The following is a 25,464-nucleotide window of genomic DNA, read 5'->3' on the forward strand; positions in this document are numbered from 1 at the left end:
TATAATAATAAGATAGGATAAAAAAAAGACGGGTTGCACTGGGGGAGTGCCGGCAGAAGTGAAAACTTGATTATTAACGTTGAGCATGTTTGATATTTTGGAATGGTATCCGTCTTACGCTTTCTCGATCAGGTCACGTGTCCTGACGCGAGTTTAAGATTTTATACCCATTACAGAAAAAGTGCTCAACGCCGCTAAAGAAGTTTTCACTTCAAAAAAAAATTACCCGCGTAAAGAGAGAAATTAAATTACCTTTTTAACATCATTCGCGGTGTTCTTAATTTCGGGCGTCGGAATCCTGTCCACATATATCGGCTCCCTACCCGCGGCCGCTACGCGTACGCACGTCGAACCGAACGCTTCGGCTTTCGTACGTTTGCTGCCAGAGACGATCCGCCCGTATACGCTCTGGCCTTTAAAGAAATAAAAAAAAAATGTATGCGTGTACTAGTGTACACACGTAAGAAGTGAAACTTCTTTATGACCTTAAAAATGTCACGAGTATGGCGTAACGCAAAAATGTCACGCGTACGGCGTAACGCAATAATGTTACACTAAATTTTTGTCCAACCCCGATAAAGAAGTTTCACTTCAAAAAATAAATAAATATTTCGGGACAATTTTCACACACGGCACTATCTGATCCCATACTAAGCTTTCGCTTGTGTTATGGAAACCAGATGGCTGATAAACATACATATATAATTTTAAATAAATACTAATATAGATAATTAACACCCAGACACAGAGCAAACATCTATGTTCATCACACAAATATTTGCCCCGAGTAGGGATCGAACCCGCGACCTCTGGCTTGGAAGGCAGGGCCACTACCAACCAAGCCAATTACCGGCCAGTCTATAAATTTAATAAATAAAGAAGAAAGAAGGAATAATTTATTTTGCCAAAAGCCAACAACAGATATACTTAATAAAAGAAAGTAAACATACAAAACAAAGAAAAAGACAAAAGTGTGGCAGCACCTTTAGCAAAAAGGGGACCGACTCAGTATTAAGCTGTACCATCGACAGCACAGCACTGATTTTCAGTGGCCCCCATTGTTTGAAGTACAGCTACAGACCGAAATATAGATGAATTGAAATAATATTAATAAAATAAAAAAATATTACACCTTATAAATATCATACATATAAATAAAAGACGTAGGAATGTACATGGACCAGAACATTAAGAAAATTGTATAATAACAAATATAATAAAAATTAATACATATAGATAAATAGACACAAAAAATAAATGCATACCTTGACATAAAAAAGAATCCTTCCCGTCTTCATCTTTAACCAATTCTAACAAATCATCGGTGATAGCCATTTTCTTGTCGTCTTTTATCAAATCGACGTCGGCCAGCGCTTTGAGATCCGTTTCGGATAGGATACTTTCCACTTGGGCTTCCGTTAGTCCTAAGTTTTCGGTAAGTAGGTCTTCATTACTGATGTCTAGACTTCCGCTGTTGTCTATATCTGGATTTATATCTCCGTATAGGTCGCCTAGAGTGAATTCTGAGGTGGTAAATGTATCTAGACCGCCTGTAGGTGGTTCTAACGTTAGTTCGACGGATATAGGCGTGTCTAGAGCTATGGGGAATAGATCGTCCGTTTTTTCTGTGGTGGGCGGTGAGGGGGGCGGTGTTTTCGGTCGAAAATGAAGCCTGGAATGAATAAAATTGTAGAATAAAATAATATTTAAAATAAATTGTAGAATAAAAATATAAATTAATTATCTATTACTTTACTACTGTTTATTATCAGAAACTTTACAACTTTACTATTTAATAGGAACAATATTTTAAACTTTCAATAATTTGCTATTTTGAAATACCCATAAGTGCATATTGCTAGTTTTTTTTGCATTCTTTCGACTAAAATATTGATAAACCCATTTGAGGATACTTTTAAGTTAATAGCTTATAAGGCATTGTATTCAGTTTTATTATTGATCAAAACTTAGGATTATTAATAGTGCAGTACACATGTTTTATGCAAAATTTATAAAATGAAAACTGTCAAAAAACTATAAAAAATTATTAATAATTAATTGACTGTTACCTACTTATAAACTACAACTACATAAATGTTTACACACTATTTTCAATTAAAACACAAAACTCACCATTTCTCCTGCACCTCGCTGATGAAACTCTCAAACTCCTTCTCAACGGGATGCAAACTTTCATCTGAATCGTAATCAGTACTACAACTCCACGCGCGTTTTCTCATAACCCGTTTGAGATTGTCCTGCACAACACTATCTATCGTCCGTGCGTTAACACTGCGCACATCACTATCCGCACCATCGTTATCGACTTTAGCACTGTCATCATACACTTTAATACCGTCATCGTACACTTTAGTATTGTCATCATACACTTTAGCAGTGTCATCATACACTTTACCACCCTCATCATACACTTTAACATTGTCATCATACACTTTAACACCGTCATCATCCACTTTGACACTGTCAACATCAATTTTGACGCTGTCCACGTCCATTTTGACGCTGTCACAGTCCACTTTGACGCTGTCCACTTCGATTTTGACGCTGTCAACGTCCATTTTGACACTGTCAGAGTCGTCGACGTCGATTTTCACGTCTTGTAAGTCTATTTTCAGGTCTTCGAATGTGTCTCTAGGGACGTCGGTCCACAGGTGGGGATTTGCGGCGAGGTGTTTTCGGAACGCGTGTCTCCACGGGTGCTTTCCACCTGTGTGGTAGTCGCGACTTATCACCTTTGGACTTCGCAGCCTTTGGTTCTCGAGGTCCTCCTGGAAATTGAAAAATGTTATTGTTACGTTTTATGTGAAATAAATTAAATTTTATGTATCAAGTGTTGACCGTTACTTGGATACTGTGTATGTATTTAATTAATTGAATAAACATTTATGCGATAAAGTATTTGTTTTTTATTTCTTGCTTGAATTATAATATATATTACAAATATAATTTGGAAAATCCAAAAGTGCACGCCTCATAATTTTTTTTTAATAAATATTTATTAATTATTATTTTTGTTTATTTAATAACAATTAAACCACATCGAATCAGACCCTGAAAAATGAAAGGGTTCTATTCCTGAGCATACTCAAGCGTAAGAGAAAAAAAAAGACTCGATTAGTAAAGTATTTCGGTCGCTATCGTGTTAACAAGAAAAAGGATCCGCACATACAGACACACGGACGTCCAAGACAGAACTTTTTTAAACTGTTTTTTAACTAGTTTAAATAACAAAAATGACATCAAAAATATCATGAACGTTAAAAATAGTGTTTTTTCTTAATATGTGTGTGTATGTATTATCTTACAAGTGCAATGTATGATACATAAAGACATTTTAAGTTTGAAAAATCAGATGTTTTGCGCGAAGTGACAGTAGTACCCACCTCAACGCTTCGCTTATGAGGCGTGCAAAAGAGACTTACATTATTTTTAATTTAATACGAACTATCATAATATGAATGTATATAGATAGATCATATTCATACGAACTAATACCATATCTGTGAAGTGTTTGCTTGTCATTCTTTCACGTAGCAACAGAGCGCATTTTTTATCATATTTAAGCTCCTATAGCTACTTTTTACCTCGGTACCCTCATTTCTATGGGATTTTTTTTTGAGATTATTTCGATTTTTCTTCATTCTACTTATTACTAACCTCAACCCTCGTCTCTGGCACGGGGAGGTCGGGCCACAGCGAGTCGAGCGGTGTTTTAACCCGGTCCAATATGACTCGGCCGCCCCTGCCTATACGGCGTCGGGCGAAACCCACGTAGCGGGGGTACGGGTGTCGGACAGATGTTAGTGTGAACCTAAAAATAATTTATTCATATCAAATATTAATTATAAAGCTATGATTATATGTACAATACAATAGACTACACTACAAAATTCTTAATTTAGCACACACATACAGAAATATATAAATTTATAAAGAATAGTAAAAATTCAATAACAAGGCGGGATTCGAACCCACATCTTTTCACGCCAATCTTAATATATATATATAAATCTCGTGTCACAATGTTTGTCCTCAATGGACTCCTAAACCACATAACCGATTATAATAAAATTCGCACACAATGTGCAGTTCGATCCAACTTGAGAGATAGGATAGGTTTTATCCCGGAAAGGGAACTATGCGGGGTTTTCTCTGAAAACGCGGGCGAAGCCGCGGGCGGAAAGCTAGTTTACTTATATTAATTAAAATTAATCATCAAATTGTGTTGCTGAGTAAAACTCGAGAACGACGTCCAATTTTTTTTGTTTGTAGCGCAGAACAAGTCCGCTGGGGCAAATAGTATCAAATATTAAATTATTATAAACCTATTCATATTGAAGAGGTAATACAAATACCTATCCCTTCTATAAATCAAGAAAAAGCTTGACAGGAAACTGAAACACAATCGATTTGAAACTTTTGTTATTTACATATTTTTATGTACTAGGTACATACTATTTTGAAATAGATACCCATCTACTTAGTTTGTTAGAAATTATGCTTTTATCAATAAGACAGTAATAAGGTCTGAATTGGCATTTGAAATATATGTTTATTTCAATGACACAGGCTATATTTTTTTTTATTAAGCCGAAACTTAAAAAATAACTATTAAATATATTTATTGATTAAAATATATTTTACCACAAATACATAAGGTGTTAGAAATATACATAAAACAATTACCTCGTCCGTTCGTCTATTTCATGTTGGAACAGTCCCTCTTTTGACGGACTGTCAGGATCCACGGGGTCACCGCACAGCGTTGATGTTGGCTGAAATGAAACAAAAAATAAATATAAATTAAATTTGTTTGCTAAACATATTTATGATTGTTTTGGGACCACTTTTATCGCCTTCACCTTTTAATGCAAAATATAGAAAAAGTACTAAAGTCCGGTCGCGGAGCAGAAAGAATTTCGTACAATGACCTCTTTACCTACTGACAGTGGTCACAAACATTTTTGAATGAAGTGCAGTTTACATGAAATATTTGGAGGAGAAAATGTTTTTTACTAATTTATTAAATTAATGTCCTTTATTCATTTACAATACTTATTAGCTAGTTACATTTTAACTTTTTCAATAACAACGATATATTATATAAAAAAAGTGTGCGTGTACACACATAAGAAGTGAAACTTCTTTATAACCTTATTTTTCAAAAAATAATTTACTATACAGTACAATATTACAGAAATACGTTAGTCTAACACGCGATTTCGACTTAGGCGGATTTTGATTGGACATAAAGAGTTTGAGGTTTATTCTTATAAATTTTGAATTCACAAAATCATAATTGAACACCTGACACCAATCAAGCAAACACAAACCTTACGCTCTCAGGTTAAAGGTTTACAATCCCTAAGGACGGCGGGCATTGCACCTGTGCGAGCAAGACACATTATTTTTACAAGGGAGTGACAGTGACAGGTAATAACAGGTTAATGTACGAAATTCTTCCTGCTCCGCGACCGGACTTTACCCTTGAATAATGGGGGTATATTATTTTTCCATTTTCCCTTAAAAATGTGGGAAAATTGATATTTTTTTTCAATCTTCACTCGAAAAAATGTGGGTAGATTGATTTATTTTCAATCAACACTCGAAAAATGTGGATAGATTGATATTTTTTTAAATTTACCCTCGAAAAATGTTTGTAAGATATTTTTTTTCCATCTACCCCCAATTAAATAAACAGATATTGAACACTAACCATTTCATAGAAGCATCCCGGCTTACGACGGAACGCGAACGGACCGTCGTCGACCGGCGACACGCTCTCCTCTTCCGATGAAGTGCACTCTGAAATTGGGAGAAAATATTATTTTTAGACGGATTTTTTTTTCCAAACAAAATTAATAAACAGTGGTCAATTCAATATTTTTTGTGACTCACTAGAAGATTTTTTTTTTTTCACTTTGTTTAAATTTTATTTTTTCATAGTACACTATATTTTGTATTTCAGGTCAATATAACATTTTTTTACATCGTACTTAATCGATTTTTAACATTTCATCAATAGAAAGCTGAATTCTTTACTAATTAGTTTACATTCAATACAAACAGATTTTCAATAGCACAATTATTCAAGATTTTTGGTTGTTATAGATATATATAAAATAAATAATAAACAATAAATTACCTCGCACTCCCTGCACGGAGCTGGGTGTGTGATGCCTGTGTTTCCTTCTTTTGTACGGTCGCTTTTCACGCTGAAATTATTACATAAAACAAAATTAGCTATTTGTACACAAAATTGTTTAAATGTACACACACACATACACACGTTTAATGGTCTATGTGCGTGAGTGAGAATGTGTCTGCGGTTGATACAATACATTGTCTGTGAGGCGTGTACATTCATGTTTGTATGTATGTCTATATGTATATACACACCACACATATTTAACTATAAACAGTTTATTTTTTTCATGTAGATAACCTATTTTAAGTTAAGGAAGAGCGGGTCCTCCTGACACAGGTTTTATCTTAAACTTACTAGGAGGGCCCTACTAGGTACTGCAAATTGTGTAAAATTTAGAAACGAAATAAACTTTTTTTATTTTTTTATTTATTTTATTTACCTGCCGCTGATGCGCGTCGTGCGGTGCGGGCGCGGGCACGCGTGGCGCGAACGCCGTGTGCGAGAAATCGCGACGCACCGGTGTTAGCGGCACCGCTGGGATAGCGGCACTAGAATAATATATCAATATATCAATAAAAATATTTATAACAATAACAATATCTAACAGTAAAAAAACAATAACAATATTAATTATTATTCATCCTGTTTGTATTATGTGCAAAATAAAAACAGGGAGATTATATAAAAAAAATCGTCAGAAAGAAATCAAGTCTGTCATTTACTTCGTATCTTTTAGTCAAGTCTGTCATTCATTCCGTATCTTTTAGTCAAGTCTATCATTCACTACGTATCTTTTAGTCAAGTCTGTCATTCATGCCCTATCTTGTTGTCAAGTCTGTCATTCACATCATTTACGCAACATATTTACGTATCTTTCGGTCAATTCTCAACAGATCTCAGTCAGTCAGTCATTACTCACCGGACAGGCGGCTCAGGTAATTGGCTCGCAAAGTCGCCAGCCGCGTATCGCCGCTCAGCGAGTAACGCCGTGAGTTTCACCAGTTCCCGCTTCGCCCGCTCGCGGCGCGCTACCATCTCGAGCAGGCTTAGCGCAGTGGCTAACTCGCGACGCAGCTTGAGCATCTTCTCGTATGAGCTCTCGTCGTTTTTCCTGCGGATATGCGATTATTTACATTGGTTATGAAAGGTTGAATTATCTAGAATGTAATGTACTAGTTAAAAAGTAGCATATAGCTTTAAATTTTAAACAAAAAGAAGATACAATTTAGTTGAAAAAAAAAGAACTTAAAAAATATACGTATACCATAATTAGGCCAGCCACTCAGTGTGTCATCACTGATTTTCAGTGGCCGCCATAGGATGTCTTATTGACATATTATAGTAGAGCCAATTTAATAGGCAACATTTGACGTCTATCAATTTTATCTTCATAGGGTGGTAACCTGCTTAAAAACATCGATTAAAGTGAATTAATCGATACGGACTTGAAACATTTGTCAATCGAACTTGAAACACATGTCAATAATTTATGATAATTTTTATTCCCAAGTAATCAATGCATTCGATTCTAGATGTCAGATTTCGATTTTTAGAGTAACGTCTCTGGTATTTAAAAAGAAAAAAGGTTTATTGACACAAAATTGTAGCGACGTCAGTTCTTTAAATCAGAAATTGTTTATTATGTTTAGAATGGTTTATCGGTAAAATCAAATCCTAAAATTACTTGTATCGGTCATTATTATTATAAATATGTAATAGTAATTGAAAAAAGTTAAACAAATGTGCAGTTCTAACAAAACGAACTATCATGTTATTCTATGTCGTGGTTACTAGGTTACGTTGTTGAATTTTGTTGAACTGTCAAATGTTGCCTATTAAAATGGCTCTACTATACAATATAGAATGTTATCAAGTAAGATTTTTTGGAAAAATTGAAACATGTTCTGAGCTGCCAATTCTTTCATAGTGATAGTAATAAGAATACTTATTTCAATGATATAGAATAATCTTTTATCATTTCTTGTTACTACTACCTGTGAAAACCACTATTGGTATAATATTGTATAGGCTCTCGTACAATTACCTGTGTTTTTTGTTTTGATTGGGTTCGTTGTACTTGTAGAAAGCAATAATAGGCTAGAGCAAAATTTTCCTAGATGATTGTATATTTTTCGCAATGTTCCTTTACACAATATGTTTGCCAAATATGCGTTTGTATATTTTGGCACGCTCGTTTTTTTGTATATTTATTTTTCATAAACAAGTTATCCGGCATAGAACCATAACTATCGTCTACCTACCTATTTTTCCTTGTCTGCATCTTCTCCGTTCGTCTCCTGAACGCAAGGTAGGGGTTATTCGACGACTGTCCGGGCCTGCTCTCCGTCTTAACGGACAATACGAGTGGATGTTGCTGTAACAAATAGTTTACGTTTCAACCCCACATTCGAATGTTGACCATTTGTGTTGGCCCGTAGATACTGTGAAGTTCTTTGTTCATAACCCCGCATACCTATATCCAGGGTTATAATCGTTTAATATGAGCAGCAATGTTTAATCTGTCTATTCTAGCACATGTAACAAATGCGCCATTAAAAAGAGTTACGACAAAATGTAATACTACGTTGCGAAGTAGAGCTTTTCAACGAGCGCTTCTCTAAAGCCTCCCTTGGCAGGCATTCAGACCTCGTATATGGCTTGTGATAAATATTGGCCCTAACTATATAGTATAAAACGTGAAGCAACTTTAAGTTATAAATATGTGATCTAAAGCTGAAACAGTGATTGCTATTGCACCACAAACATTTCAATCAAGGTAGGAGAATCTGGCACAAGTTAGGTAGGTCACTAAATGCAATCAGTTAAACTACGACAAACGTTAGGTGATTATTTAGGGCTTTATCGCACAGCCCGCGCCTAGTGACCGCCTACAACTCACCGTGGTCAGCCGCTTATTAAGCCAGTAATCATACACGGCGATCACGAGGTCATCCTGCCGCTCCAGGAGAAGCTTGGCCTCGTTGAGCGTGACCACCGTTTGGCCAGAGCTCTTCTCCAGTTTGTCCATCATTTGCTCGAACTTTAGCTCTGAAATGTAACTCTTGTACAGTCCGCGGCATGACTTCTGTTTATGCATTCATTCAAACATCGAACTCGAACACAAGAAGATCGGAAAGCGGGACATATTACAAAAGGTTTGGTGCCTTACATTTTTATCTAAACTTGAACATTATGTAGAAGAACTTAAGTTTTTTTTTGAGATACCGCGATACTTATAAATTCCTTACAGAAAAACATTTTTAACGATATCGTTCACGTATACGTTACCGACAGGTGACCGTATTTGTCAAGGATTACTTCGCCTAAGCTTTGACCTACTTAGGACGAGAGTTTTTCAGATGATTGCGCCTCATTCGAACATGATTAGAATCGTAAGATATTTTGAAAACCAATACCTTTGTAGGGATTGAGGTATAACCGCTCCGTGTAGAGAATTATTAATGATAAATTGCCATATATTTGGAAGCAAAGCTTCAGAGTAATTTAATCTAATACCAGCTCATGTTTACTTATATCCTTATACAGTTATGTAATACTTCTATCTATAGCATATCTATATTACTGAGAATACAATCAAATTGCGGATGTACCCACATATCTTGGTACAAAGTTCCAACCAAGTTTATATTGAATCAGCTGTACTATACAAGTAACTAATGGACGCTCATTGTTTTACGCCATTTCTAAGACAAATCCACTCTTCTTCTAAGTACATTTACCATACTTTTAATCTATACTAATAAAAATATTATAAAGAAGAAAGAAGCTGAAGAGTTTGTTTGTTTGAACGCGCTAATCTCAGGAACTACTGGTCTGATTTGAAAAATTATTTCGGTGTTAGATAGCCCATTCATCGGGGAAAGCTATAGGCTATATATCATCACGCTAAGACTAACAGGAACAGAGGCACGCGGGTGAAACCGCGGAGCGCAGCTAGTTACTGATATAGCAATAAACATAATGAATTACGTTTGTTAAATCCTCGGTTCTGAGTTATCCTTGTGAGCTTATGGGCAAAGTTTGCGTACAATATCGTATGATTAATATACGTACTTCACTGAATGGTTGGATCAACGTGTTTTGCATGGAATAATTTCGTCCTTGCTTTAATGTTTATTTGCTCCATATTACTCGAATCGGTTCAGCGAGTAATGAGTACTATAATTTGTATACTGTGACAATTATTATTGTATGTTGAAGTGTATTTGGGTACATTATGATAAAAGTTAGTTTTAAATAATTTCTATACTGTTTTAAGTTCGGCTGATACGAAAGGAAGTCGCTAAGTAGGTAAATTCGTGTTAGACCTTCGATCCTTTTAAACTTTAAACAGTGGGCGTCGAGCTTCAGAAAGCTTGCTTTTTGAAGCTCTTTCCAGGAAAGTAAAACGCTATTGTTCTTTGTTATCTAACGTAGAAGCAAAATGATTGCAAAAGGCAAATTTTTAACATGCTTATGACAGTCTTGCCTATTTTACCTATAGACAAAAAGACAGACAAAACCTAACCTGATGCAAAGATGAATTTTCAATTCATACTCCAATCAGATCTCTGTGCCATACGAAAATGAAAACCTTAGCATATAAACTTGTCTCCTTACTATAAGCAATATTACCGATCCTATCTCTAGAGGACCACAAATAAACTAAATTCCAAGTCCAACATAAACCTAGTCCATTATTCTCTCTCAATTATTATCCTTATGGATAAAGTCGTATTAATTTTGTAAGTGGATTGATTTGTATTTCGTAAAGAATTTCGTTGGTGTCTTAATGTACATTTAGTGTAATCAATCTAACATAATATACTAATTAATACTTTTTTGCCCTTAAGGTATACACATATGAATATTTTATAAAGTTTTTGTTTTATCATCATAAGTATGAATTTTGCCTTTATACCGAAAAAATAGGAAGTTCTAAACCCACGTCTTTTTTGTGTTTGCTACCTCATAACATTCGTGTGGGTGGATTGATTTTGATGATTATTTTTTTAATCATTAAAGTTTGGTCTACTTTAGTTCTAATAATAATGCCTTGGATTTGAAAGCTTTTTTTAGCACTTTATTGCAAATCTGTAATTTTTTATGTGGAAGTGTCTTAGCTTAAATTATTTTGCTTTTACTCTATTTTTTATTCGTATTTCATCCTATTCTTTGCTTTTCTCCATCTCTTTTTCTATCGTATCCTCATTTATCCAATAATCCTCTAACTAACAACTCACTCAACTTACTGTAATAATAACCTCACCGGAGAGGTCAACTCAATCCCCTCTTTACCCACCTACCTGCTACCAGCTCGCTACAACCTAACCTATGGGTGCGGTATCTCACCTGTCAGCTCTGGATGCCGTTGTTGCTTGAGCCACCGCTCGTCCTCCGAGTCGATGTCGTACTCCGGCGTCTCTTGTTCCTCCCATAGCGCTGTAATAGATACATTCTTATTAGTATATTGATAGGATTTTGTTAGATTCACCTGTATTTTTACGTAACTTTGTAAACTTAAAAGGATTGTTGACAATACAATAATTTCATGAGTTTATATTATTTTAAACTATATGTATAATACGCCTAAATTATATTGCCTAAAAGAACATAGACTCGGACCAGACGCAGCCACGCAAACATATACAAAATTATGAAAATTTAGCAAATCGACCGAACCTGGTTGATATATTTTTGTAGGTGTTTAATTTTTTTAAGTTATTATGTAAAACCATTCGAAGACAAATCCAACGAATAAAAAGACAAATCCAACAAGTGGTAGCTAACATGACATTCTATAAAATAATACGCATATGCATACGTCGAAAGAGACTGAAGATAAAGTTATACCATTTAATACGGAAAGGGAAATCTCTTTATAAGTTTATCTGTTATCAGGATTTTCTCGTCTAGATTCCATTATACAAACTTTGGCTCTGATGTAAATTAGACGGCGTTCAGTGAATCCATACTAATATTATAAATGCGAAAGTAACTCTGTCTGTCTGTCTGTTACTCAATCACGCCTAAACTACTGAACCAATTTGCATGAAATTTGGTATGGAGATATTTTGATACCCGAGAAAGGAGAAGGCTAAAAAGGCTACCTTTTATTGCGAAATATGTACCACGGGCGAAGCCGGGGCGGACCTCTAGTTGTTTATAAGTCCATATTATGTCTTTATAAAATTCACATAACTGATATCAATAGCTATATGTGAATGTACAATTTAGTAGGTATGTACCTAATCTATACCCGGCGCGGCCTAAGATGATCCCTATGACAGTTCGTCTTAGTGATTGCTCGTATGATGGATCGTGTCGATACTTTACTATTTTATAGGCTAAGGCGTGGTTTGCATTCAGCCACGTCGGTAAACATGTTTTTACAAATATTATAAAATGAATTTTTAACGTCTATTATGTAAACAAAACGGTAAGTAAAACGAAAGTTTTCCAAAACATAAAAATGCACCTTATCATTTTCTCGTAATCTTTAACCCGTTTAACACAGTGTATATTATTTTATCATGAAAATGGAATCCCCCATTTAATTTTTCTAAAAAACTTATATTATCATAGGTAAGTAAATTAACGCGAACGGTAATTAATTAATTAATTATGCTGCGATCTTCTGTTCCATTCAATAGAGAATGAACTATAGCTTAAGCATGGAAAAAATGTGAACTCGTTTCCATTATCGAAATTTGTTTATCGATACTTTCCGCACTAGTCGATAATTGCCAACGATGTAAGTTTTGAAGGACGTAAACGTAAAGTCAGATTGATATAATTTCTCGTAAATGTTAAGAATTGTTATAATTCCAACGGAATATCATTGTAATGGCATAAAGCTACGTAAAAATTAATAAAGTCATTTTTAGACGCCTCCAATACGTTTCTAATTTAATGGTGACGCCATTACAAGTTTGTCTCTTGAGAATAACTGTCAGTGTCATAGGGATCATCTTAGGCCGCGCCGGGTATAAATTGTAAATTCACATAGTAATCACAGCTTTATAATTTAGAGTAAATAATCATCTCTAAACTCCATCTAAAACATTAGGATAAGATCAATGAAAATTCGGAGCTCCAATGACTTTCATGACGAACTTTTAACCGTTTACCACCACGTTTTCTACAGATACCCATTGCCAAACCACCCAAGACGCATCTACGATACATCGTGATATCCTCTTACAAACGACCTCTTATACAAAACAATACATTGAAACGCACCAATAATCGACGAAGGCTGTACGTAATCAAATAACGAGACGCGTACGAACCACTACAGTTCGAAGAAACACTTAGATATGTATCTATTCTGTCTGGAGAGACATAACTGTACTGGGGATGCGGTGTGCATCAGCTGTTCTAATTAGAATTTAAGTCTCCGAAATAAGATCTTTTATACTTTTTCTATTGATGTTAATTGTACGTGCTGGTTACCAAGTCTTTTGAACTTTTGATATGGCAATGATATGGTAATTTTTAAGCCAGGAGCTTGGTACCACTGACCGCGATTTAAAACTGCTTTATCTATAGATAATAATAAACGAAGCAATATATTCTTCTAGCCAATGTTTTCTGTATTATTCTAATCGGTAATGGTGACTTTTATTCATTTGTAATATATGAACTATTAATCCACAATATAAATTAAATAGTCCCTACATTAATTTTTAAACAATTTTCCCTCTACCAAACATAAATTATTTCCCTTAGGGCTGATTTTTCAATCCTTGGTTAAAACTTATTCGTCGAATAATGTATAAAACTACCATTTTAAAAACGTATTCTAATTGCCCGTATTTGACAGTTTACGTGACATTTTAATATTATCGTGTAATACTTTATTGGACGGATAAGTTTTATCCAAGCATTGAAAAATCGGCCCTTAGTAAAGTAAAATCTAACAAATAAATGAATTACATCTAATCTCCTTTCATCCGCACGCAGCCAAAACCGCTGGCTCTAACTTGTTACGTGACAATTTGACAGCCAATGGATTACGGTCAAAGAAGATGGAGAATTTTCACAAGTTTCCTTAAATAACATAAGTGAAAATAACGACAGGATATTTCTTCTTATAAAGGAGGCATATTCAATAGATTGACATACCCTTATATTATAAACCAACAAGCCATCTTATTCATCAAAGAATATATCTTTTTGATAATGTAATTATGGACATTGTGTACCCACAAAAATGTGCTTGTGTTTATGTTTTAACATTTCAATCTTGATGGCTATCGACATATCACATAACATCATCTGTTGCAAATCACTACATAGTATAAAACAAAGTCGCTTTCTTTGTCCCTATGTCCCTATGTATGCTTATATCTTTAAAACTACGCAACAGATTTTAATGCGTTTTTTTAATAGATAGAGTGATTCAAGAGGAAGGTTTTAGTATATTATAATTTATTAGGTTTTAGACAAAGCGGGCGAAGCCGCGAGCGGAAAGCTAGTAATTAACAAATACAAAACTACGTTTATCCCACGCGAATCAAGTTGTCATATCTAGAAGAAAAAATGTTTATCATATTTATTTTCCCTACTAAGTAATCCTGATTCGACACTAATTACGACATAATACCACAGTATTACCATTATTTCCTACAGTAGTGCGACGAATGTACTTGTGCAGAGAAACGGAGGGGAACTGGCGGGGGTCGGGCGACGCGGGCCGCGTAAAGCAAACACGCTTAGTTTGCTTTACCTAGCGCGAAAGGATGACGCAGTCGTATTTTTTGTGTAATAATTTTATTATACATAGGTACTTACATATTCTATTATGGCGCGCACAAACTGTTCGGTTTACGGATGTAAATCTACATTGAAATCCCAGAAGGAAACAATATTTCAGAAAGATTGTATTAATTGTATCTGTTGAATTAAAATCAAAGCTATGTATATATATGTTGTCCTCATTATTTTCTAATCAGATTGTACATCCCAATGCGAATGCATTACTTAGTTAAATGTTATAATATACAATTAAGAACATCCAAAAATAAAGTGTCCACGTAAATAATATTTAGCAGTGCAATATCTGTAATTATATATTTATGAACAAATAATTACATCAGGTTTAATAATCGCAATTATTTTGAATGTACATATGAATAAAGATTTCATCATAATATTAATAATCACAATTGTTTTATTTCCCATTTGTTGCAACCCTAGCGTATTTTCGTGTGGCAGCGTCATTACCTACGCTGGCGGCGGCATCGCGCGACATCAAAGGCGATTCCTTACTGTAGGAAATAATGGTAATACTGTGATAATACTGTAGCGTATTATAAAAGCATCGATCAAACCGTCCTGTAATAGGGCTTTTATTCAATACCAACGTGGATTCAATGCCTCCAACCTCCCGTGGCGAGAGGATCAATGGGGAGGAAGAGGGAGGGGGGGGAGGTTCGAACAAATTGTACGTTAATCTTTTGAGTTTATTGAGCGATGTAGTGAATGTATAGATATATGTACTACTAATCCTACTATCCAACTAATATTATAAATGCGAAAGTTTGTGAGGATGTGTGTGTTTGTTAATCTTTCACGCAAATTCTACTGAACCGATTACAATGAAATTTTGCACACATATAGAGGGTAACTTGGATTAACACATAGGATAGGTTTTATCCCGGAAATCCCACTGTTTGTACAATGTTGATCCTGCTTACGTGAACTTTAGTGAATACGGTTACGGATATTAAGTGGATGAATGGTTAAGGTTAATCTTCCCAACTACCGATTAGATTGTACATTTTATAATGTCATTGAGTAATTTAAAATCTTTTTTTGTTTTATATCATTCAAAATAACTGTTCAATTTATATATCAGTAAATAGATCTATTGTATCTTAATTCTTATTACTGTCTATTACTAAAATAATATTAAAATGAATACGAGATTCAGTGTTTTTCAGTATTAGAACATAGCGTACAATGTTTTCGAACGCACTAAGAAAAACGCAAGAATGCTCTACGCCTATTTACACTTAAAGAATTTGACAAAGTGGGGTTAGAATGAGCATTCGCTCGATGTAAATGCACCGTTACGTGTCTGCACTACACAGCGCACAGCTATAGGTAGGTATAGCGAACAGTCAGCGGCCGGTATTGATAAAGTGCGAACACGAGGTAAACTCGACACAAATACGACTAATAGTTTCATAACAATGCGCGCTCGTGGCGCACGTGTTTATCGAGCGATGGTGTGCTCAACCTTTCAAATTATTTTTGAACTCAAAGGTCGAATGAGAGATTTGATGAAAATAATTATTAGAAGTTGTTGTTCAGTATTAATTGCACATGATGGAATCAATTTAAGTACACTAGTAATCCCAACGCAGTCAAAGTATGCGATATTTTGAGCTTTAGATAGCTTTTAGTGTAGTTTTTTTTGCATTGAATTCTATTTTCAGTGTAGGTTAATGCCACATTAAAAAAAAAAAAAACATTAAAAGTTCCAAATAAAAAAGGTAATTTACTTCGATTAAGTTCCAATAAATTGATGAATTCACATTACATTTATTTCCAAGCATGTAGTTACAAATTATAGATGTTATGATTACAATATTATATGGCTACTACATTCTACCCATTGATTGACACATAAATTTGAAATAACAATAGTAGAGAACCACTAGCATCAAATACACACAATACATCTAAAACTATCCATTCCTACATTCTATGACGCAAACAAATTTCCAACTAGACAGGGGATGAAACTTATCACTGAATATTTGAATAGCAATATCGTGAAACCCACGCAAGCAGAACCGCAGGCGGAAAGTATTACCTGCCCACACATACCTTAGTTCAAAGCATATTACGACACGAGGCATTCGAAATGTAGGCGAGAAGCGAGAATTCACATAGTAGTTTTAAACGATCTGAATAATGTGTTCAAACAAAAATGTGAAGCCCAAAAACGGGTTGAAATTTTAATTAACGTATGAATGAAATCGCTGAGGCCACTTGCCGTGTGTACTTTTGAAGGAGTCTTTGTTACTTTTGAGCTAACTTTTCACTTATTTATGTTGTACTTTTATTCCTTTTTACGAACTCGCTGCTAATGAAAGTGGCCAACAATTTTGTTTCAAAAATTTAATTAAACGAGAATACATAACAGTAACTGCTACTAGTGAAACTTTAAAACATCAACAGTTATTCATAAATACGAAAACATCGCACTTTGAAAAGTTAACACAAAGAATTTAATATTAGTCCGTAGTAGATTTGAACCGAAGGTTGTGCATACCTTAAAACATCTTAAATTTATCAGACACTTATTTAAGTTTATCGAACATGAGTTCATGAACATTATGCAATAATACTTTTAGTTTTGAGGAGGTAATAATAATAATGGAGGTACACAATTATCTCTCCGTCATATTATACATGCGAAGTGTTATCATTTGTAAAAATTCACGATAGCTTTTTAAAAGTTCAACGACCTTTTTTCAGATTGAAATGCATTTATTCGCAAATGTAAGTAGTAGGTCCATATATTACTTTAGATTGGAATGGTTATAGCAGATAAAAAATACCTACAAACATCCAACAATATTATAAATCTATACTTAACATTATAAAGCTCAGTAACTTCTGTTTTGAAAAATTCTTTCGGTGTTAGATAGCCCATTTATCGAGGAAGGCTATAGGACTAACAAACCAAACTCAAACTCAAACATTTATTTATTCAATTAGACTTCTTCGAGAAGCGCTTTTTAAACGTCAATACATATTTTTTTACATTTACCACCGAACAGGAGCGGAGCACTGCGGGTAAAACCGCGGGGCACATATTATTAATACATTGCAACTTTATTGATTTCTAGTTCGAATATTACCTTTCACAGCTTGTTTTTATATGTATAATTAATTAATCTTTCCGCCAATACACAATATACCTAAGACACAATAACATGATAAATAATACGAATAAAAATATATTCCGCCGTATAAATCCCTGAAAAAGTAAAAGCATTGAAAGAAGCCAAAGCAAGCGAGATACAACTTTGGTAATTTAGCGTTTATGAATATAAATTTGTTTTGTTTGTAGGCTCTTTTGTATGGACTCATTGTTAAAGAGATAGCATTTTTTTAATAGAATGTATAATGTAAATAATTAACTTAAAAAACTACATTTAGACACAAGCCAACTATTTTATAAATAATATTACTTTTTCACTTTTAAAATCTAAAAAGAAACGAAGATAAAAGTCTGGATAATAGGTTTACAACACATTAAAGTTGTTACAAAAGAAGGTTTGTGTTAAATTACTATTTACTTTAGTTACAAACATTTTACACACCTACTACTACAATTCATAAGACTTAATCTGAATATTCATTTACCGCAAAAAGATTATACACATGTATTTCACACCATATGGCATAACCTCACTTAAATATAGACGAACATATAAAAATACAGACGAATATAGCTCTAACTTATTTAGACCATTAAAAGATTCAAACAATTTAATCCTACACTTGATATATCCCATAGATCTCTCATTTATGCATCGGTCGTCAAACATAACCAATCCACCTCATAGACCGTTGTGAACCACGACCGGTCCAGCAGGATTCTTATAAAAAATATTTACCGGCGTCTTGCGGTTCCCGGTTCGCACGGTGCTATTGTTTCTATTCAATATTAAATACTAGAGGTCCGCCCCGGCTTCGCCCGTGGTACATATTTCGCAATAAAAGGTACTCCTTTCTCGGGTATCAAAATATCTCCATACCAAATTTCATGCTAATTGGTTCAGTAGTTTAGGCGTGATTAAGTAACAGACAGACAGACAGAGTTACTTTCGCATTTATAATATTAAGTATGGATTACGGGCAATATTCACAATGGGCAGCGTTGGGCGAGTAGATGCAATCACGATAGTGTAGAGCCGAAATGTCTATGATCGGCCGTCATTGTAGATGTTTATTCATAATCGCCGTAATGGCGGCAAACATCGACGATAATTTGTTGGGCCAACGCTGCACATAGTGTAGAGGGCCCATAAAATTGCTCACAATATTGTATTTGATGGTTATGAGGTGTGGCGTTATCGTCTATGGTAATCTGAGCCATTTCCATGTAGAACTAGTTGAAAGCTGCGACGTCACTTGCGCGGTAGCCGGGTAAAAACTAAAAGGTAGCTTATGTTCTAATGCATATCTATCTGAGTACCAAACATCAGCTGCTTTTGCGTGAAACAATAAAAAACATGTACCTATCAATGCTTGCTTTGCTTGTAGTAGATTTTCGTCCAAAGCAGTGCAGCCTTTCGAGGCTAATACAATATATTCGAGACAGTGTTATACAAACAGATATCCTACAATTCGGGAAAACGTAAACGAGGTAACAATAAGCTAGTTTTATACATTCTTAATTTATTATACCCACATGTATGTTACATAATGCAGTAATAATATAGATTAAATCACAAAGACTCCGATGGCTCGGCCATGTAGAAAGAATGGGGGAAGATCGAGCAGCGAAACGAGCGTACCTGGGACAGCCATCTGGACGCCGTCCGGTTGGACGTCCCAGGTACCGCTGGAAAGATGAAATCGCCAAAGACCTGCGCACCCTCCAAATCGAAAACTGGCAAGAGATGGCGCAGGATAGAGTAAAATTGAGGCTCTTATTGTCGGAGGCCAAGACTCACTTTGGGTCCCTGCGCCACTCCAGTAAGTAAGTACATGTATGTTACATAATCGAACTTAATTAATAAACAATTAATGCTGATACATAATCGAATGTCCAATTCTATCCATCATCGTCAAGACTACTGACTACACAAGAAAAACTAAAACTTGAAAGCTGTGCAGTTTACTCATTTTGTAGCTAGATGGCGCTAGGCACAATATTCGGAAATGTTTTATTTATAACTTTTGGTGATATCAGCTAATCTGCTGGCCTGGCTTGGGGATTTTAATTTTATTAGTGACTAGCTGTTCTTCCAACTAGCCTACGGACAGTATGTGGATTAAAAAATATTTTAACGGATATTAAGCTAATTCATTATTTCTTATTTTATTAATGTGTGCGCGTGACCGTTCGTTATAGTGCTTCAAACCGCGGCCGCGGCGGGATAAATAAAATACATAATGAATAAAACGCAAAAAATTATGTTGTTGTGGATTCAAGAGGGTCAACCTTTAACCGTATGATCATCAGGTAGTAGAATATATCTCAAACGTCCTGTTAAATCTATACTAATATTATAAAGCTCAAGTTTGTTTGTTTGAACGCGCTACTCTCAGGAACTACTGGTCCGATTTGAAAAATTCTTTCGGTGTTGGATAGCCCATTTATCGAGGAAGGCTATAGGCTATATATCATCACGCTAAGTCCAACAGGAGCAGAGCAATGCGGATGAAACCGCGGGAAACAGCTAGTTTACTATAACAACCAAATAAACGCACCATGTCACTATCACACTCAACTAAAACAACTGAATCATCTCCATCGAATCTCAAGTGAAACCCATTCATTATATTGCAGATGCATTTCACATCTGTTTCACTGATAGCTTTAACTTAAGTGGCAACACGGTAATCAGCCTTCTGTTACGTGCCAAGAGATTTAATTTCATTTTGTGCAGGTTCACCTACTTCTATAGTCTATCATTTGTTGAGAAGAAATAGACCTATAGTTGGAAAATAATTTTAACTTTCCGCGCGCGTTGTTACAACGCTCTCGAGAAATACGCTAGGTACCCATTTATGAAAGCAGAATGAAAATCATTGCAGTATTTTTTGAGTTTATCGCGAACAGACAGAAAGACAGATGCGACGGAGGACTGTTTTATAATAATAAATTAGTGATTGAATTTAGTTAGAAATAATCGTGATTAAATGGATAACGAAAATATAATTTCTGGAGTTATATTTTTACGACGATTTATTACCAGCAATGGAAGAAAATTAATCAAATAGCTTATACTTAACATTCTTCTTGCTATTCTGAACATTACTATACCCACAAAAATCCCTGAAACAAAACAAAACTTAGTTTTCGGAATAATTCTCCAGTCTCGGCCTTGATTTGATCCCTTAAACCATTTAGCCGAACGTCTATATGTATCATTCTATAATCCCTTTGGGTGGAACCGTCCAACTAGAGCGCAATCAACATTTTGCCCTGGTTTTCTTTCTCTTTATTTTCTCTCTAGTTCATTAATTTTATAATTGCTGTTTTGAAATTAATTTGCTCGCTTCTTTTATTTGTCTAGCTCGTTTTGCTTTATTCCATTTAATTTGTGTCATTTTGTCCTTATAACTTAACCGTTTATAACCGGACCTATTAAGGTCCCAAAGATAAATAAAATTACATTTTGTGATCGTCGTATCGGAAATGAAAAAGAAGAATATAATTATATTTTAGACAGTATAATGTACACAATTTCTTAAAATAAGAACAGAAAAGTACCTACGAGTTCTTGAGCTAGTTAACTCTAAAATAATCTATGTAATCAAGCAATTACTTTACGCATAATTTCCCCTACCAACCTGCCGTTTCGTCTGCGGTTAAAGGGGATTCTAGTTCCGCGAAATTTCATTTAATATAAGCGTTGGAGGTTTATAAAATGTCATCTAGACGCTTCCACTCTGGGTGGAATTGAAAGTTTGATTTTTATTTTATAACTAGAGCGAGCCTCGTTTAAGCCCCTGGTTTTTCTGACTCTAGGTATTCAGGATTTATCTATACTTATTACAATATAAAAGCTGGAGATTTTGTTTGTTTGTTTGAACGCTCTTATCTCAGGAAATACTAGATCGATTTCAAAAATTATTTCTACTTTGGATATATTATGTACCTGATCCCTGAATTCTGTAGACTAAAGTAGTGTACCACTAGTAGCTAGTTTTAAATACGTAATATTCTGTTCGTAAACCCGCCGTCTTAAACATCTCTTCTATAATTCGTTATATTCAATAATCATACACTAAGTCTATGAATAAACTATTCAGATTCATCTAGATTCTAGAGTCTATTTTATATCAAACTTTACTCCAGAATAATTGAATACATCATAAATTATGGAACAGAGAAGCCTGCTCAACTTTTCCTATAGAATAACGTTACTTGCCAACGTTTTTTCTTTAGGAAAAGTTATTCATCTTTATCAGAACCTTTCAGTTATTTACGCTCAGGAAGGGACCAAATTCAGGTCGTTCTCACATAATATTATTATAGATATTTAGTCCTTTAGTTTAGTGCTAAATTACTGCATTATAATATAGCAGTGATAAAAAGACCTACCTCCATCTTGCATACATATTAAACACTAGCTGTCCCTCGCGGTTTCACCCGCATTGCTCCGCTCCTGTTGATCAGCGTGATCCTACTACTATTATAAAGGCGAAAGTTTGTAAGTGTGGATGTATGGATGTTTGTTACTCTTTCACGTAAAAACTACTGAATGGATTACAATGAAATTTAGCACACATATAGAAAGTAACTTGGATTAACACATAGGGTAGGTTTTATCCCGGAAATCCCACGGGAACGGGAACTATGCGGGTTTTCCTTTGAAAACGCGGGCGAAGCCGCGGGCGGAAATCTAGTGATATAATATAGCCTATAGCCTTCCTCGATGAATGGGCTATCTTACTTACACCGAAAGAATTTTTCAAATCGGACCAGTTAGTTCCCGAGATTCCCGAGCGCGTTCAAACAAACAAACAAACTCTTCAGCTTTATAATATTAGTATAGATTCCAATTCGTCCAGTCTTAAAGTCTCTTTAAACTGTGAATGGATATATAATTCTGCAGCTAATATCTTCACGCAAAAATACCAAAGGTTATACATTTAAATGGTCTCCACGCTTATTTCTATATTTGGAAACATTCCAAGACCGTTACGGATAGAGTATTTGCCAGACGGTAGGTACCGTAGGTAAAGAAAAAACCTCCAAATTGAAGCTAAAGCACAGATTAGAATAGTTACTTCGTAACAGATACATCACTCCCATACAAAAGCTAAAATACCTACGCTATATTTACCTACAAAATGTGCCGCAACTCGGCTGCAGTAAGAAATGTACTCTACAAACACGCACCGAGAAGCGAGTTTCCCGCGCACGCCGCGTGATTGCGTCATCAAACGAAAACTTTAGGGTTGTACCGAGCGCGTAAATTAAACACAGAGTTGCTGAAACACTTAATTTTTTATTGTTAATTATATTTGTTACATTATAATGTATACAATAAAAAAAATGAAATCTTATTGATAGTAGTTGTTTCCTTCGGTTTCACCCGCGTGGACCCGCTATATGTGTCTCCTGGATAAAAAGTAGCTTTGTTATTCACTCTTGAACTCCGACACCCGTCCACATCGCAATAACCGGGCATCTTGGTAGCGAGCGCGGGAAACGTGACGCGGATGCGCAGTCTCGCGTGTGCCAACCAACTGCCGCTTGGGTCGGTACCGACCTACTGTGCGGTAGGCACTTATAGCGCGACCTTGAGCGAGTGACGGAGGCCTGGCTAAAGCTTTCTGTAGATACTCGATAAGAAAAAAACACCAAATTGAAGAGGTAAAGCTTGCTATAGGTACTTTACACAAAAATATTAACTACTCGACTGCACTTCACTTGAGGTTAGATAAGGCAGAAAAAATTAAGATATTTGGTCATTTAAACTGTCTCATTTTAACTGAGAGTCAGTATTGAAGACGCAAATAAGATCATTGAAATTTATTAAAATGTATGTTGTTAAAAGAAATAAAAATTACTATAAATATTTACCGATACGGAAGACACGGTTTGGACTTCTGAGACACTATACTTCACACTATATCGAGATTAACATATAAATAAACTATAGCTTCGCCCGCTTTGTCTAAAACCCAATAAATGATATACTAAAACATTCCTCGATCATTCCTCTATCTATTAAAAAAACCTCATCAAAATCAGTTGCGTAGTTTCTAGATTAAAGCAGACAGAGAAAGCGTCTTTGTTTCATACTATGTAGTGATAGTGAAGCCAAAACATCAATCAAATCAAGAATGACACACGTGTTGAAGAACTCAAGAGGCTCGTCGCATAATCTGATAACAGTTAAGTGTATTGGGGTTACAAGGGGGCTTTATGACACATTACCATTAGATTAAAAACGAATACGAATCGTGTGTCCACTTTGACTGCTTTTCTTGGAAATATTTTCGTTCGATTCTAATTTAAATTAAATTGATTAATTGCGCAAACAAAAAGGCCAACGTGAATTAAATATGATTTGCACATACATAATAGCAGGAATGAAATAGCTTTATCAGCCATTTCATTCAGAGCCTAGGCTGTTTAAATACTGCTATTGTTACATTACTACTATAACAATTATTCTAAGGTCCAATATCTATACTATAATATTATAAAGCTGAAGTTTATTTGTTTGTTTGAACGCGCTAATCTCAGGAACTGGTCCGATTTGAAAAAAATATTTCGGTGTTAGTTAGCACATTTATCGAGGAAGGTTATAGGCCAGGCATAGCTAGGGTTGCCAACCGTACTATAATATAGGGAACTATATTTTCTATCACCAAAATTTATATTTGTCATCAAGTTGTATCACCTAATAAATAGATCTATCACCACGAAATATTTTCGTTCTCAGATAAACAAAAATTGTTCCCAGGTATGAATTATCAAATTAATGTTAATATATGTGTAAAATAAGAGATCGATAACCAATAAAATTATATTGCATTACATGAATATAAACTTCGTTCTTATAATAACAGTTTTGTTACTTAAATAATAGCTCTGTGCTCAGAATGGTAGATCTGTCACCAAATAAATCGATTATCGATCCCTGACTACGACTCCTTTTTATTTGATATTTTGTCACCAATACAGTAGTAACATTTTATTTCGTTCAGATATTAAATTAATAGTATTCGTTACCAATTTAATACATCAATTTATAATTTTAATGAAAAAATGATCAAAGGGGCGGAGACAAATTGGCACGCTTTAAAAATTGACCAATGATGACCAAATGATTATTCAGTGGTTATTATTTTTAAGAATAAATATTGATTATTTTAACTTTAATTAAGTGTTTTATCTACTATTCTTCTGGCCATAAGCCAGCTATTTTAAACCAGCGCTGATTGTTCAGTGGTAATTATTTTAAACAATAAATATTGATTATTTTGACTTTAATTGTTTTATTTACTACTCTGCTAAAATTTTTATTTAAATATAATTTATACTACCAGTGGAAATTTAGAACCTTGGGAGTCTAGTT

The 25,464-nt window shown here is 34.7% G+C and overlaps 1 protein-coding gene and 1 long non-coding RNA gene across 2 annotated transcripts in view; one reads left to right on the forward strand and one right to left on the reverse strand.

The window, feature by feature from the left end:
- LOC149476216 (uncharacterized) overlaps positions 1-25,464 on the forward strand; it is a 263,269-nt gene that overhangs the window by 155,904 nt on the left and 81,901 nt on the right. The window lies entirely within an intron of this gene.
- E(Pc) (Enhancer of Polycomb) overlaps positions 1-25,464 on the reverse strand; it is a 102,060-nt gene that overhangs the window by 4,007 nt on the left and 72,589 nt on the right. The window contains exons 3-14 of the mRNA XM_089712130.1: positions 11,522-11,611; positions 9,069-9,217; positions 8,431-8,543; positions 7,089-7,280; positions 6,609-6,717; positions 6,167-6,236; positions 5,738-5,826; positions 4,708-4,796; positions 3,679-3,832; positions 2,134-2,789; positions 1,266-1,672; positions 253-413 (exon numbers count right to left, since the gene is read on the reverse strand). Of these exons, the coding sequence (XP_089568256.1) occupies positions 253-413; positions 1,266-1,672; positions 2,134-2,789; positions 3,679-3,832; positions 4,708-4,796; positions 5,738-5,826; positions 6,167-6,236; positions 6,609-6,717; positions 7,089-7,280; positions 8,431-8,543; positions 9,069-9,217; positions 11,522-11,611 (2,279 nt within the window). The remainder of the gene's footprint in view (positions 1-252; positions 414-1,265; positions 1,673-2,133; positions 2,790-3,678; positions 3,833-4,707; positions 4,797-5,737; positions 5,827-6,166; positions 6,237-6,608; positions 6,718-7,088; positions 7,281-8,430; positions 8,544-9,068; positions 9,218-11,521; positions 11,612-25,464) is intronic.

The sequence above is a fragment of the Colias philodice genome, chromosome 28 (genome assembly GCF_061535455.1).
Source record: "Colias philodice isolate Cphi_HAF_F1 chromosome 28, ilColPhil1 Martin Lab GWU primary, whole genome shotgun sequence".
Taxonomy (NCBI): Eukaryota; Metazoa; Arthropoda; class Insecta; order Lepidoptera; family Pieridae; genus Colias; species Colias philodice.